Source organism: Alexandromys fortis, unplaced genomic scaffold, assembly GCF_014885135.2.
Source record: "Alexandromys fortis isolate MF-2015 unplaced genomic scaffold, M_Fortis_MF-2015_v1.1 scaffold_26, whole genome shotgun sequence".
NCBI classification, from domain to species: domain Eukaryota; kingdom Metazoa; phylum Chordata; class Mammalia; order Rodentia; family Cricetidae; genus Alexandromys; species Alexandromys fortis.
The window spans coordinates 3,500,864-3,513,109 of record NW_026067894.1 but is presented as its reverse complement, the minus strand read 5'-3'; the positions used below and the strand labels follow the sequence as shown (position 1 = coordinate 3,513,109).

The window sequence follows — 12,246 nt, the reverse complement described above, 5'->3', positions numbered from 1 at the left end:
TCAATAAATGGATGTGAAAAGCGCTTTGGGGGGCAAAACCAGAAAGCCTAGCACAAATCTAAGAGTTGCTTGTAAGTTTACATCACCCTGCACTCTAGGCCCTCCGCACTTGGCTTCAGAGCTAACCTCACAGCAGACTCTCAGAAGAGCCTTAGTGGTTGGAGACCGCTGCCTTGTGGAGGGGAGCATCCATTGTCTGGGGACCTGCTGCTCCTGCCACTGACAAGCTGTGGGGTTCAGGCGGAGCCCAGGCCCTCTTAGCTTTGGTTTTTTTTTTTTATGTGTCAACTGCAGGCTTGGGCTGGGTGATCTCTGGGGAGGCTTCCCAGCCAGGTGGCTCTGAAGTGGGCACGGCTAAAGAGCAGCCCCACGAAGGGAGCCATTTCTTATTTGCTTACCTTGCTTCCACTAACAGCCCTGCCTCAGGAGTCTGACTTCACTTTCCCCTCTTTAACTGTCCTGAGGGGAACACTGGCAACTGGGCCTGGTGCTACTGGGGTTCTAGAGATCACTTCCCACACGGCTAGGGAACTCAGGGTTGGGATTTCAGATCAGGCCCTAACCTAGAGGTCAGGCTTATTCCACCTGGTACAGCCCTTCTCTCTGATTTCTCCACTTCCTCCTCTCTTCCTGGGGTCTGTCCTTTGGAAACCAGCCATCCCTTTAAGAACTTTTTTTGGGGGGGGGTAGTAGGCTCAGTTTTCTTAGCAGCCCCTCTTCCAAATCTAAGAGCATCAAGCGGTCTCCCTTCCCTTCAGTCCCACTCGCTGGAGTTCTAGCTGTTACAAGAGTTCTTTTGATACTGGTGGGAACCCCCCCTCCCCCGCCCGCAGCTAGGTGAGCTAGGAACCTGGGGACAAGGATTAGCTTCCTGGCCCTGCCTCCTCCAGCAGGCTGCTGACCTTGGGCTGGTTACCTATCTCTGGGGTTAGGGCGGCTCTGTTGAGCCGGTCTGGTCTCCTCGGGGAGAGCAGGTGCTCCAGGCTCCTCACGCACCTTGCTCCCTTGGAGTTACCATCTGGCTGACAGATGCGCCTCTCAGGCCTCTAGGGCTGCCCGGGTCTCCCTCTCAGGGTGTAGGAGCACGCTTCTGGTTTTGAGGCCGCAGTCTCTCCCCAGGGTTTTATTAATTTTGTTGCTGTAAGGGAGGTCCCGGAGGGCAGAGGGCCGGAGGCCCGGGACGTCCCCAGCGGAGTCAGAGGGCGCTAGGAGCCGGGCAATCCCCGGCAAGCCCAGCCTAATGAGGCTCTCCCTATCCTGCGGGAGGCGGGGCTGACCCTCTCCACCCCTCCTTGTCCCGGGGAAGGCAGGGCCCAGCACAGAGGGACAAGAAGTGAGGAAAAAGCCTTCCTGGTAGATCTGTGGGCATTGGGGGGGGGGGGGCATAGAGTGAGGTATTAGGGGTGCCTGGCAGGGTCTAAGTGGGGCACAAGTGTGATGGGGGGAAGGGAGAGGCGTACCCACGGGTCGCCCCGGTGCGCTGGGATCTTCGGTCTCTGCAACTGGCCTCCAGGGAGGTCAGCATCCGCGTCCTTTCCCGGCTTGTGCGTCCTCGGTCCCCTCCCCTCCCGCAGCCTCGGGTTCCCCTCGGGAGTCACAGCCCGCCGAGCCGGCGCGCATAGGCTCCGGGTCGGGTAAACACCGCGCGGGAGGGGCGCGGGCCGAGAGGGGCGGGGCGCACCGGGGCCCCTCGGCGCGGGCGGGACGGAGGGGACAGGGGGCGGGGGCAGGAAGCCAGCCGCGGTCCGGCGCGGCCCCGTGACGTCGCTTGGCTTCCAGGGATCTCTCCCCGAGGCCCACGGGTCCCCTCCTCCCGCCCTCCTCCGGCGCCTCGCTTCCAGCCTGGGCCGGCATTCTGCTCGCAGCTCGCAGGCTGCTCCTCCGACCCTGCCTCCCTCTTCCCCTCTCTTCGCCCTTCTCCTTCCCTCTCCGATCCTCTGTTTCTCCCTCCTCACGCTTCTCTGCTCTGCCTCTCTGATCCAGATCTAGTCTCCCCCCTCTTTTCTTTTCTCTCTCCTTCCTCACCCCCTCCCGCCGCTCCCCCTGCCTCCCTCCGTCTTTCTGTTTTTCTCCCCGTCGCCCTCTCGGTTTCTTCCCTCCCTCCCTCCCTCCCTCTGGGTTTCCTCCCCCTGCCCTCCCTCCTCCTCGCTCCCCTCCCCCTTGGCCGCTTGCAGCTCTCCAGTCCCCTAGTCGCTGCCGCCGCCCGCACCCGCGGCAGGACCGGCCCGCGCGCTCCCCGGGGTGCGCCCCCCTCGGTCCCGCGCCCTCCGGGCTCGCAGGGACACCCTCCTCCCCGCGCGTCGAGGCCCCGCCCGGCTCGGCCCCCGCCCCGCGCCCGAGCGCGCCGAGGATGTGAGTCCTGCCCGCCGCCGCCGGAGCAGCCGCCACTCGCGCGCGGAGCCCGAGCGCAGCGCAGCTCAGCTGCGGGCGCTCGCTGGGTCGCTCGCGCGGGCTGCGCGCTCCTGCCCCAAGCGGTGTCCCCCGGCCTCTCGCCGGCCCCAGCGCCGCGGCAGCCCCGAGGGCCGTCCCCGGCCGGCCATCCCCGGCCCCAGCGCCGCTGACCCTGTCCTCCGCGGGCGGGGACGCGGGCGGAGGAGGTGCCGCCTCGGAGCCCCCGGACGCGACCATGTCGGAGGTGCTGCCCTACGGCGACGAGAAGCTGAGCCCCTACGGCGACGGCGGCGACGTGGGCCAGATCTTCTCGTGCCGCCTGCAGGACACCAACAACTTCTTCGGCGCCGGGCAGAACAAGCGGCCGCCCAAGCTGGGCCAGATCGGCCGGAGCAAGCGCGGTGAGTTCTCCGCCCCTTACCCCCTGCGGTGCTGGTGTTGCGGCCTGGCGGGGACACAGGGGTCCCTCGACCACAGGGGACCTCCTGCAGGATCTAGGAATCCCTCCTGCGGCGGAAGCTGGATCGGGCCTCGGGCTCGCGTCCCATCTGTCCCGGCCAACCGCGGGGTCACCCGGGGGCGTGGTGGCCTCTAGTAGCAGGGTTTTATACCCAAGGTTTTTAATACCCGCGTCCTCAACCGCACCAAAGTTTGCTTTTAGATTTCACACCCCCTCCCCCTTTTTGCGCAGTGGAGTCGCAGCTGCACTCGCTCTGCTCTGCCACCCTGGGGGAGGGGGTCCCGGGGATCCTTAGGGGTCTGCGTGGGGGGCTTCGGGGAAGACGAGGGGGGGGAACAGGCTCTTCACTGTTACTTGCCAGAGGGGAGAAGGTTAGTCTAGTCTGGGCGATTGGAGTTGGAGAAGCCCTAGAGATACCCAGAGGCAGGGTGCTGCCCTAAGAGACTGGGGCTCCGAGGTGAAGGAAGGAGATCACCCGGGGGACCGAGGTGGGCTGAGAGCCGGAAACAAAGCTCCAGCTAGGGAGCTGTAGCGGGAGCGTTGGCGAGCCGGGGACTCAAGTCTAGGGAGGACGCTTGAGGCAGCTGCAACAATGAGGGTGACCGACAGAGATTCAAGCGTAGAGACCCAGAGTCCTGGATAGAATCATCCCGTGGCTTTAGAGGGACAGAGAAAGGCTAAGTGGAGACAGGAGACTGACAGAAGAGACGGAAGAGACGGCCCGAGGCAGAGCCCCAGGCGGCAGCGAAGGGAGGTTCTGCCCTCTGCGGTGGCACCGAGAGCGGAGGGGCGGAGGCCACCGGCCCCGGGTGCAGAGAAGGCGAGCAGGAGGAGGACACCCGCCGCAGGCCAGGCCTGAACTCTCCAACGGTGGATCGGCGTGGGAACCAATCCCAGCCTCCTTTCCTGACTCCCGGCTTCTCTGATCCCGGCCTGGCCTGGTCCATCGGCACCGGTGACCTGAAGAGCTCAGCGTCCTCTCCTCTCCTGTCTCGGTCTCGGATACTTCTTGGTAGACGGATGCACCGGGCTGGGAAGGCACAGGGCTGCAGCCTGGCCACTGAGGGCCGTCGTGCGCCCGGGCTGCAGCTGGTCGCTGGGATGTTCTCCTCTTGCTCGTTTTTTCTTAGAATCCAGCTAGAACCGCGGGTTAGGCATTAGGGCAGTTCAGAGCTAGGCAGGGAAGGGACCCCTGAACAGGAACCGAGGACGGTGGAGCTGTTCGCCCTGCCCTGCGTGGAGCAGCCAGCTCTCCTTCCTCGCCCTCCTCTGCACCCCCCTAGTGAGCATAGACCAAATGTCTGAGACCCCTGGCGAGGCCCAAGCTCTCTCACACGTCTCTCCCCCTCCTTTTTTATTTTTTTTTTTGCAGTTGTTATTGAAGATGATAGGATTGATGACGTGCTGAAAAATATGACCGACAAGGCACCTCCTGGTGTCTAACTGCCCCAAAGACAATGAGTTGAGGGAAAGAAAAAGAAGAGTGGCGGGCCGTAACAGTTATTGACAAAAGCATGAGGAGGAGAAAGCACTTTGAAATTTTTTATTAGATTGCTACCTACGATGAAATCAACAACCTGTGTCTCATGTCAGGCCGGGAGACAGACGAGGTGGGAGGAGGAGGAGGAGGAGGAGGAGGAGGAGGAGGAGGAGGAGGAGGAGGAGGAGGAGGAGGAGGAGAAGGCTCTGGGCTCCTCTACAAAAATAAAAGTTAAAAAAAAAACCGACATAAAAAAATCACTATATACACACATATAAAGAAAAAAGTCTCAGTTGCAGCTATTTGTCAGAATCAATACCTGTTTCTTTTTATATATGGTAAATATTGTGCAATTATAGATCTGGAGTTTGAACCACTTCCTGAAGCAGCACCGAGTACTTGAAGGTGCTTGCCGTCTCTGCTGATTTGGCTGTTCCCAATGTTTACATTATTTAATCTTGCAAAAATGATCCTGTGCACTTGGATGTGACATGCTGTCCCGTTTTATTATTTTTTTTAAAAAATGTTGTTTATTCTTGGATGTACAAAAGAAAATCGGGGAAAACGATCTCTGTAGAAACCGTTCTACTTGGGTCACCTTCTGGAGTTCTCGGACATGTGTTTCAGAGCAGAAGGGAACTTTTCTGTGGACCGACGCTGAAGGAGAATCCTTGTCTTATTTTAAAGAGGTGGACTGTGCAGCTTGTGTTTCCTTGTTGCAGTAAAGCTTTTTTGCCCAGGTTAAACTCCAACAACACGTTTTATATGTCAGAAAGAAAAAAAAAGACAAAGAAAAATAATGCTTGAGTATTTTCTAACCTCCCCTGGAGTCTGTTGTGTGAGCCCCCTCTTTCCTTCCCAAACAGTGTGTCACTTTATTCTCTTTAATGAACTGTAAAAAAAAAAACAAAAAAATCAAATGTAATCACAAGAGTGCCAAATATCCTGAAACGCCAAAAGGCATTTTGGTTTCTTTTTCCCCCTGTGCTCTGAGTCCTTGTGCAGGAATGCTCGGAGTGTTGATCCCGTTGTTTATAGGGGTTCTCTTAAGGCTCGCCAGTTGCCTGTTTGCATGGTATTTGCAAAAAAAATGCCTCTTGCGTGAGGAACTTTTACCATCTTTTTTTTTTTTTTTTTGGTTTGTTTGCAACTTTGGACCTCAAGGGGTCCCCACCCCCAGTTCCTTCTTTTCTTGGTTCCACATTCTGTATGTTGCACCTTGAACCCGCACACAGGGCTATTTCTCCAATGTACAATAAAGAACTCTTCCTGTGTCTCTCTCTTTCCTTGACCTTGTTTCTTGGGTACTTGCTGTCCATCTGACCAGAATGAGGAGCTGGTGGCTTTGGTCTGTGGGATAAAGCAATCTGGGCAGCAGGGGGTGGTGGGCATCTGCCAGTGGGCTGGACAGGCCAAGTTTCCGGAGAACGAATTCAGTGGGCTTTGAATTTTGCAAATTGGGCTCCTCCTGGCTTCCCCAAGGTTCTGGCCATCCTGCTGGGGAGAGGAGGGGAGGTTGTCGATTCTCTTAACTTGGATTCAGTTCCCAGCTCTGATTTCCTTGCTCTCTGAACTGGAACTTCTGGAAGCCTCAGTTTCCTAATCTGCAAAGAGCAGATAACCGGGCTTCTGCCTCGTGAGGTCTGGTAGAGGAAGAGCAACACCACTTTCCATATGGGGCCTCTGGTAACACCCAGTGAGCATCATTAGGGACTGGGCTGGGGATACACACTCCCGTTAACTTCCAGAGCCCACTGTTCCTTTCCTGAGGGTCGATCTATTATTCTCTGGGGTTGCCTAGCCAGGAGGCCAGAGGCACCTGCTGCTCCTGCCTCCAAGCACCCATTTCAAAAGCTTGTTGTGTAAGAGTGTGGGGAGACAGCGCCATCTCTGATGAAGCTGGAAGCAGTGAGGGGTCCGGGTTCTGGGGGTGGGGTGGGAGGGAGGACTTGGGAGGAGTACTCCCGCCCCTCCCCCCAGTCTGTTTTTCATGTAGAAGCCCCACTGCCTGGAGCTTTTAATATGTTTGTTGTAAAGCTGTCAGGCAAGGAGTCACAACACAGCTCACAGTGACAGGAGCTTGAGTGTGACTCAGACATCAGGTAAGAGTCCCCACAGGAGGGGTTACAGAACGGGGGGGGGGGGCTCTAGAGGACCCGGAAGGGGAGGGCGAATGTGTCATCTCCTTTGCTAGGTCGGATAGCCTCCGTGGGTACCAGCCCAGGGTTCTTCACCCTGTGGTCATTACTGGGACTGATAGGGGTGCAGGAACTGGCAGTGCCCAGCCTGCGGATGCTTGCAGATGCCAACTTCATTCTCCTAGGCACATGGTCCTCCTCTTGAGTTTGGCTGTCTTCCCTCTTGACCCCAGGCACTCCCTTTGGGAACTGAAGGTCTATAGGTTCTATAGAGCCAAGCAATGCCGTATACTCTTCCCCTAGAAGGCCAAGGAGTGCTGGGGAGAGAATTAGGGGCAGGGCCTGCTTTTTGTTCAAACAGTAATCTGCTAAGAGGGACAGAGGCCAGGTGAAAAGATTGTTTTTTTTGGGGGGGGGTCATGGTTTCTGTTGGTACCCCATCAAGGCACTGCTGTTACTGAGTACTTTCTCATCCGTCGCCTCTCACGGTGGTCCCAACAGCCCTAGAAACCCAGAGAAGCAAAAAAGATCACCTGCATCTGTGGGCTTTTTAGTGAATGCCAGCCTCACAACAGCCCCATGGAATGGACGCTGTTGTTACCCTCACCGGGCAATAGAAATCAGGTCTCAGAAAGGACAAGTCCTGCCAAGTGCCTTGTTAGCTGCGGAGGCAGGACTGGAACCCAGAGCCCACCGTCCAGGATGATGGTGCTGACAGGCTTTGGCTCGGTTCCCTGCTTCAGCTATTGTCCTTCAGCCTTTAAAGGTCCTTGTGTTTTTGGTGTGTTGTTCTGAAGCCCTGCCTATCTCCACCATCCCACACAACAGACTGCATCACGGGTCAGAAGGGGGCAGCGTGTGGATGTGGTCAGCTCGCGCCTGAAGCTGCCCGGTGCCCTTAGCCAAGGCTGAAGGTCCATTTTAATAAGTGATGTATTAAAACGTTCCTGCTGGAGGCCACTGGGCAGCGAAGGCAGGTCCTCGGCCTGGAATGAGGCTGCCTTTCCTGAGGCCTTCATTCAGTAACAAGGAAAATAAATCTCTTAAATATACTATAGCATCGGGCGAGAATTTGGTGAGGAGGCACTTTGGGGACTGAGCAGATATCAAATTATACCAAGTGCTGGCTGGATATGTCTGAAGTATCTGGAGAGGGTAGTAATAAATATGGAAAAAGATTATTAAAAGGTGGAGGTGGGGGAGTGTGCCTCTAAACCTTCGAGCATCGACCCTGAGCATCCAGGGCTGCATCCTTTCTACTTGGCTAATTGAATGTTTTAATAAGCATCCATCTCCCTGTATTCTGCTCCTGTGGCCTGTCCAGGCTGACGGGCTGCAGGGATATCAAGGATATCGTTAAAGGAAGAACTGGCAAATTAAGTTTTAAAACAGAGAAGCTTAAAGATTCCTGCTGTCTGCCACGGATGAAGGAATGAGCCCAGGACGTGGCTGCAGAGCAGGCAACAAATTCTAGGTGTTCAAGGCCTACCTGGGGGAAGGTTCTGGCAAAAGGGGAAGGGCGCTGACTATGTGGCAAGCATATTCAAGACTTAGATGGCTTAGAATTGAAACCTTTATCCTGACAGTGACCTGGGACATTTCGCAAGGTCTTTGGCTTTCTAGTTCTTCTATAAATTGTAGATGGTACTAAGTGTCAGGAAAGCGTAGATGGGACTGTCTCTCTCCCCAGAACGTGGCCTGGAACTCAGAAAGTGACAGCCCTTGATAGGAGCACCCAGGAAGTGTTTGCTGTGTTTGGGTGACCGAAATCATTGGACATGCTCTTACTTTTCGTCATGTGTTTGCATACGGTTTTAGGTTGATGTACTAAGACAGGGGTAGTCTCTTTGGGGTGCAAAGGGCAGGAATTTTCTTGAGGAGGTGGGAGTGGTTTGAGGGAGTCAGTCTGCCCGACCTCCATGACCTCCATCAGTTTGCCAAGGTTCCTAAAGAAAGGCGTGTGCTGTGTGCTTGCTCCCCAAAGGCAGTGTCTCGGGAAGCTAAGCACCCCCTCCACCCCGCCTGCCAGAAGCCTTCCTTCTCTGGATGGGAGCCACAGTGCTCACATGCCCTGGGGAGGGATGACCTTAGCTCTCTGCTTGGATCACTTCCTTAGAAGAGCTCCATTCCGTAAGTATTGACTTAGTGCCTGCCATGTGTACCTGGCATAAGGAGGAACAAACCAGGGGCTTGTCCTGGGACCAGAAATGATCACCTCCCCCCCATGGAAGTGAGATTGGGACAGAGGGGTCATGCTGACTAGTTTTATGTCAGCTTGACCCAAGCTAGAGTCATCTGAGAGGAAGGAACCTCAATTGAAAAAAAATTATCCCCATAATATACAGCTGCAGGCAGGCCTGTGGGGCGTTTTCTTAATTAGTGATTGATGGGGGAGGGCCCAGCCATTGTGGGTGGTGCCAGTCCTGGGCTGGTGGCCCTGGGTTCTATAAGAAAGCAGGTTGAGCAAGCCAAGAGGAGCAAGCCAGTAAGCAGCACCCCGCAGTGGCCTCTGCATCACCTCCCAGATTCCCACCCTGTTTGAGTTCCTGCCTTAGCTTCCCAAGTGGACTGTGACTTGGAATGTGTAACCAAATAAAACAAAACAAAGAAAAAATGAAAAACAAACAACAACAACAACAACAACAAAAACGAACACCCCCCCCCCAAAAAAAAACCCTCTTTTCTCCCAGGTTTCTTTTTTCGGCCGTGGCATTTCACTGCAGCAACTGAAACCCTAAGTCAGGAGTGTGGGGCTTCTAAAACCTCGGCAGCCCGCTTCCTTAGTGTTGGCAACAGCGGGAACGAAAGACAGCTGGGCCTTGGGTATGGCCTGGCGCTCAAGCATGTGACCCACTTTAAAATAAAATATCACTGGAACGCTAGACTAGTTCAAGATGAGCTGCAGATGGTGGGCAAGATGTCTCATCAAGGTAAAGGCACTTTTCTCCGAGCCTGATAGCATAAGTTCGATTCCCAAGACCTGCGTGGTGGAAGGAAAAAAAAAAAACAGTTCTTGAAAGTTGTCTTCTGATCTTCATATGTATGCCGTGGCATGCATGTGCTCCTAACCTCCGACAGAGAAATGCAATGATGATGATGATGATGATACAGTAGACGAGTTGGGGAGACAGTGTTGAACTGACATATATATATAACCCTGATTCAGTTTCTTCCACCCCTACCATCTGGTGCCATTCTGGCAAATTTTGCCCGACTAAGGAGCCAACATGGGACCATGGTTACTAACTAAACCCCACAGCTTATTCTGATTTTATTAGTTTTTAATATAACGCCCTTTGTCTTCCTGCATTCCACACAGGAGGACACATTGCAGTTAGTCATCATGCCTCTTTGGGACGCCCTTGATTGTGTTAGATTCTTAGGCTTGACTGCTGATGGAACACTGGAGACCCGTTTCGTAGACTGGCCTTCAAGTAAAGTGCCTTCTTCCAGTGTTCTGTTTTGTTTCGAGACGCATTCTCTTGTAGCACAGGCTGGCCTGGAATTTAGAATGCAGTAGATGATGGTCTTGAATTTCTAATCCTCCTGCCTTTGCCTCCTGAGACCTGGAATTACAGGTGTGCACCACCACTTTCCAGTGAGGTCTGGGGATAGAGTCTAGGGCTTCGTCCATGCTAGGCAAGCACTGAGCTATGTCCTCAACCCCCTCATGGTTTATCTGATATTTTTTTTTTCCAGTGGTTTGAGTGATGGGTTTTAGGAGGAAGCAAGCAATCCAGTTCTCCACATCAGAGGCACAGGCAACACATGACACTCCCTGTTGTAGTGTCCTGGATCATCTGGGCTGAGAGAGTGGGATCAGTCAGGATCCCGGGTTGCAGGATCCCCCTTTTTCTTTTCTGCACATCTTATCTTTTGGAGGGCAATCACCCTGCAAAGTCCAAGCTTTCCACATCCAGAGATCGGCACAGGCCATCGAGGGAGCCGTTATCCAGTAGTTCCACGTCCAACAGAGGCAAAAGTTCAGAGAAATCGTTAGTTCCAAGGCACACCGTGGGAGGGGAGGAAGACCCAGAATTTGCAAAAACCCCACAGTGCAGCCAGATGACCGATAGATGGAGCCATGCAAAAAAAGAGATTTTTAACAAATTAATAGAAGCGACTTCCTGTGGAGAAACTGTCATCCTGGTTAAAAACTGTGCAGCATCTAATCTTTTTCTTGGAAACTCAGGCAGCTGCTCTGGTTTACACAATCTGCCTATTGGAGGGAAGGAGAAGGGGGAAAAAGCCATGTGGTCCTTATTCAGCGGTAGAGATTCTCCCAAACCATATGCAAAAATAAACCCAGGCAATGCTGGTAACCCAGGAAGCCTGGCAGCCGGAATAAAGCCTGCTGGGCGGCCTGGGGATAAAGCTCTGAGGTCCAAAGACCCAGGCCCCACCCCAGAGGGACCAAGAGTCACAGACAGACAGAAATGGGGGCTTTCCTCCCTTTCCCCTCCCTGATCCACGGGTTTGGCTCACGGTGACATCCCTCACACTGGAGGTTTTGTCCCTAACCAGGGGGAAATGACCGCCACCGGAGCCTGGAACCAGATCTTTGACCTAGAGGCAGCTGTTTTGAGGACAAAGGGTCACCAAGAGGGGGGAGGAAGTCACTGGGAGGACAGGCTGTTTTGGGGAGGACCCGGAAGTAAGCCCTGGGAAATCCTCAGAGAATGGTTGATGGGAGGGGTGCGATGGGGGAGGGCGGACAGTGATGGCAGAACCAGCCAGGGAAAGAGATGCCCTGAGGAAGAAAACTGGGTGGCCAAAGGTTTCGGGAGTTTACCCTGGGAGGGTGTTTTATGGAGGAGATGAACTTGGTGAATTCATTAATTAAGTCCACATTCATTCAACAATTTTTCTGGCAGGCAGAGAGGGGGTGTGGCTTGTGCTTGGCACTGGGAGACACAGGCTTGCCTAGAGGGAGGCCTTTTCCGGTTCAGAAACCACAATGTCTGGTCTGTGACCTTTCAGTGACTGAATTTCGAGAGGGTGGGGGTGGGGGTGGGCCCAGGGGAAGTGTAGGCAATCTCTGGGGGAGTCCCAGCAGCTTGTTGTCACCACCGATCCCTGAGCGGCACAAAGGGTTCACGATTTCCTTCCTTTTGGCCAAGTAGCCGGGTCTGGCCCAGTGACCATCGTCCCTGGCAAGTGTATTTTGTCTCTCTGGGACTCCGTTTCTCAATGTGATTTTTTTTCCCCCAGTGGCTGCAAACTAGTATTTGCGCTGTTCCCTCGCCATTTAATGACCTGAATCTTTACAGCAACTTTTTTGGGTTATTGATGTTCTCACCCCCATTCTACGGATGAGGGACAGTGAGGCACAGAGCACCAACCACACCTGCCTGATTTCCTGCGGTTGCAAAGTGGCGGATCTGGGCCTGAAACCCAGCTAGGCTTGGTCCCTGCTGCTCCTGATCTGGTCAGCCCCGGTGCAAGGAGGGGTTTTCACAGCTATTTTTTTAGAGCTCGAAGTCCCAGCCCCTGGAGCTCGAGGACAGACTGTAAGACGCCCATTCTTTAGTGGGGGTGGAGGGTGGGTGGTGGGTAGGGGTGAGGAGTTGGGGGAGGGAGAGGGGAAAGCCAAGGATCTACTTGGCGGTGAACCCTGGACCAGGCCAGCCGGTTGCCATGGGAACGGCTGGGCGGAGATGCCGGCCAAGCAGGTAGGTTGCCCTGGCAGGGCAGTTCCGGGGAGCTCCCTCCCTCAGTGCGGGGAGTGGCACCTGGGACGGTGCTTTCCTGGCAGCCTAGGCCACAAGAATTCTTGG

At 54.8% G+C, this 12,246-nt stretch overlaps 1 protein-coding gene across 1 annotated transcript; it reads left to right on the top strand.

The window, feature by feature from the left end:
* The first annotated feature begins 2,169 nt into the window (after positions 1-2,169).
* Positions 2,170-5,613, top strand: Camk2n1 (calcium/calmodulin dependent protein kinase II inhibitor 1). The gene is made up of 2 exons (XM_050154134.1): positions 2,170-2,792; positions 4,224-5,613. The coding sequence occupies exons 1-2, from the start codon at positions 2,627-2,629 to the stop codon at positions 4,292-4,294; spliced, it is 237 nt and encodes a 78-aa protein (XP_050010091.1). The 5' UTR covers positions 2,170-2,626; the 3' UTR covers positions 4,295-5,613.
* The last annotated feature ends 6,633 nt before the right edge of the window (positions 5,614-12,246 follow it).

Excerpts from the sequence above, each read along its gene's own strand:
- Camk2n1 (XM_050154134.1), top strand. The coding sequence starts at position 2,627 with ATGTCGGAGGTGCTGCCCTACGGCGACGAGAAGCTGAGCCCCTACGGC. Across the intron at positions 2,793-4,223 it reads GATCGGCCGGAGCAAGCGCG|TTGTTATTGAAGATGATAGG; the intron begins GTGAGTTCTCCG and ends TTTTTTTTGCAG.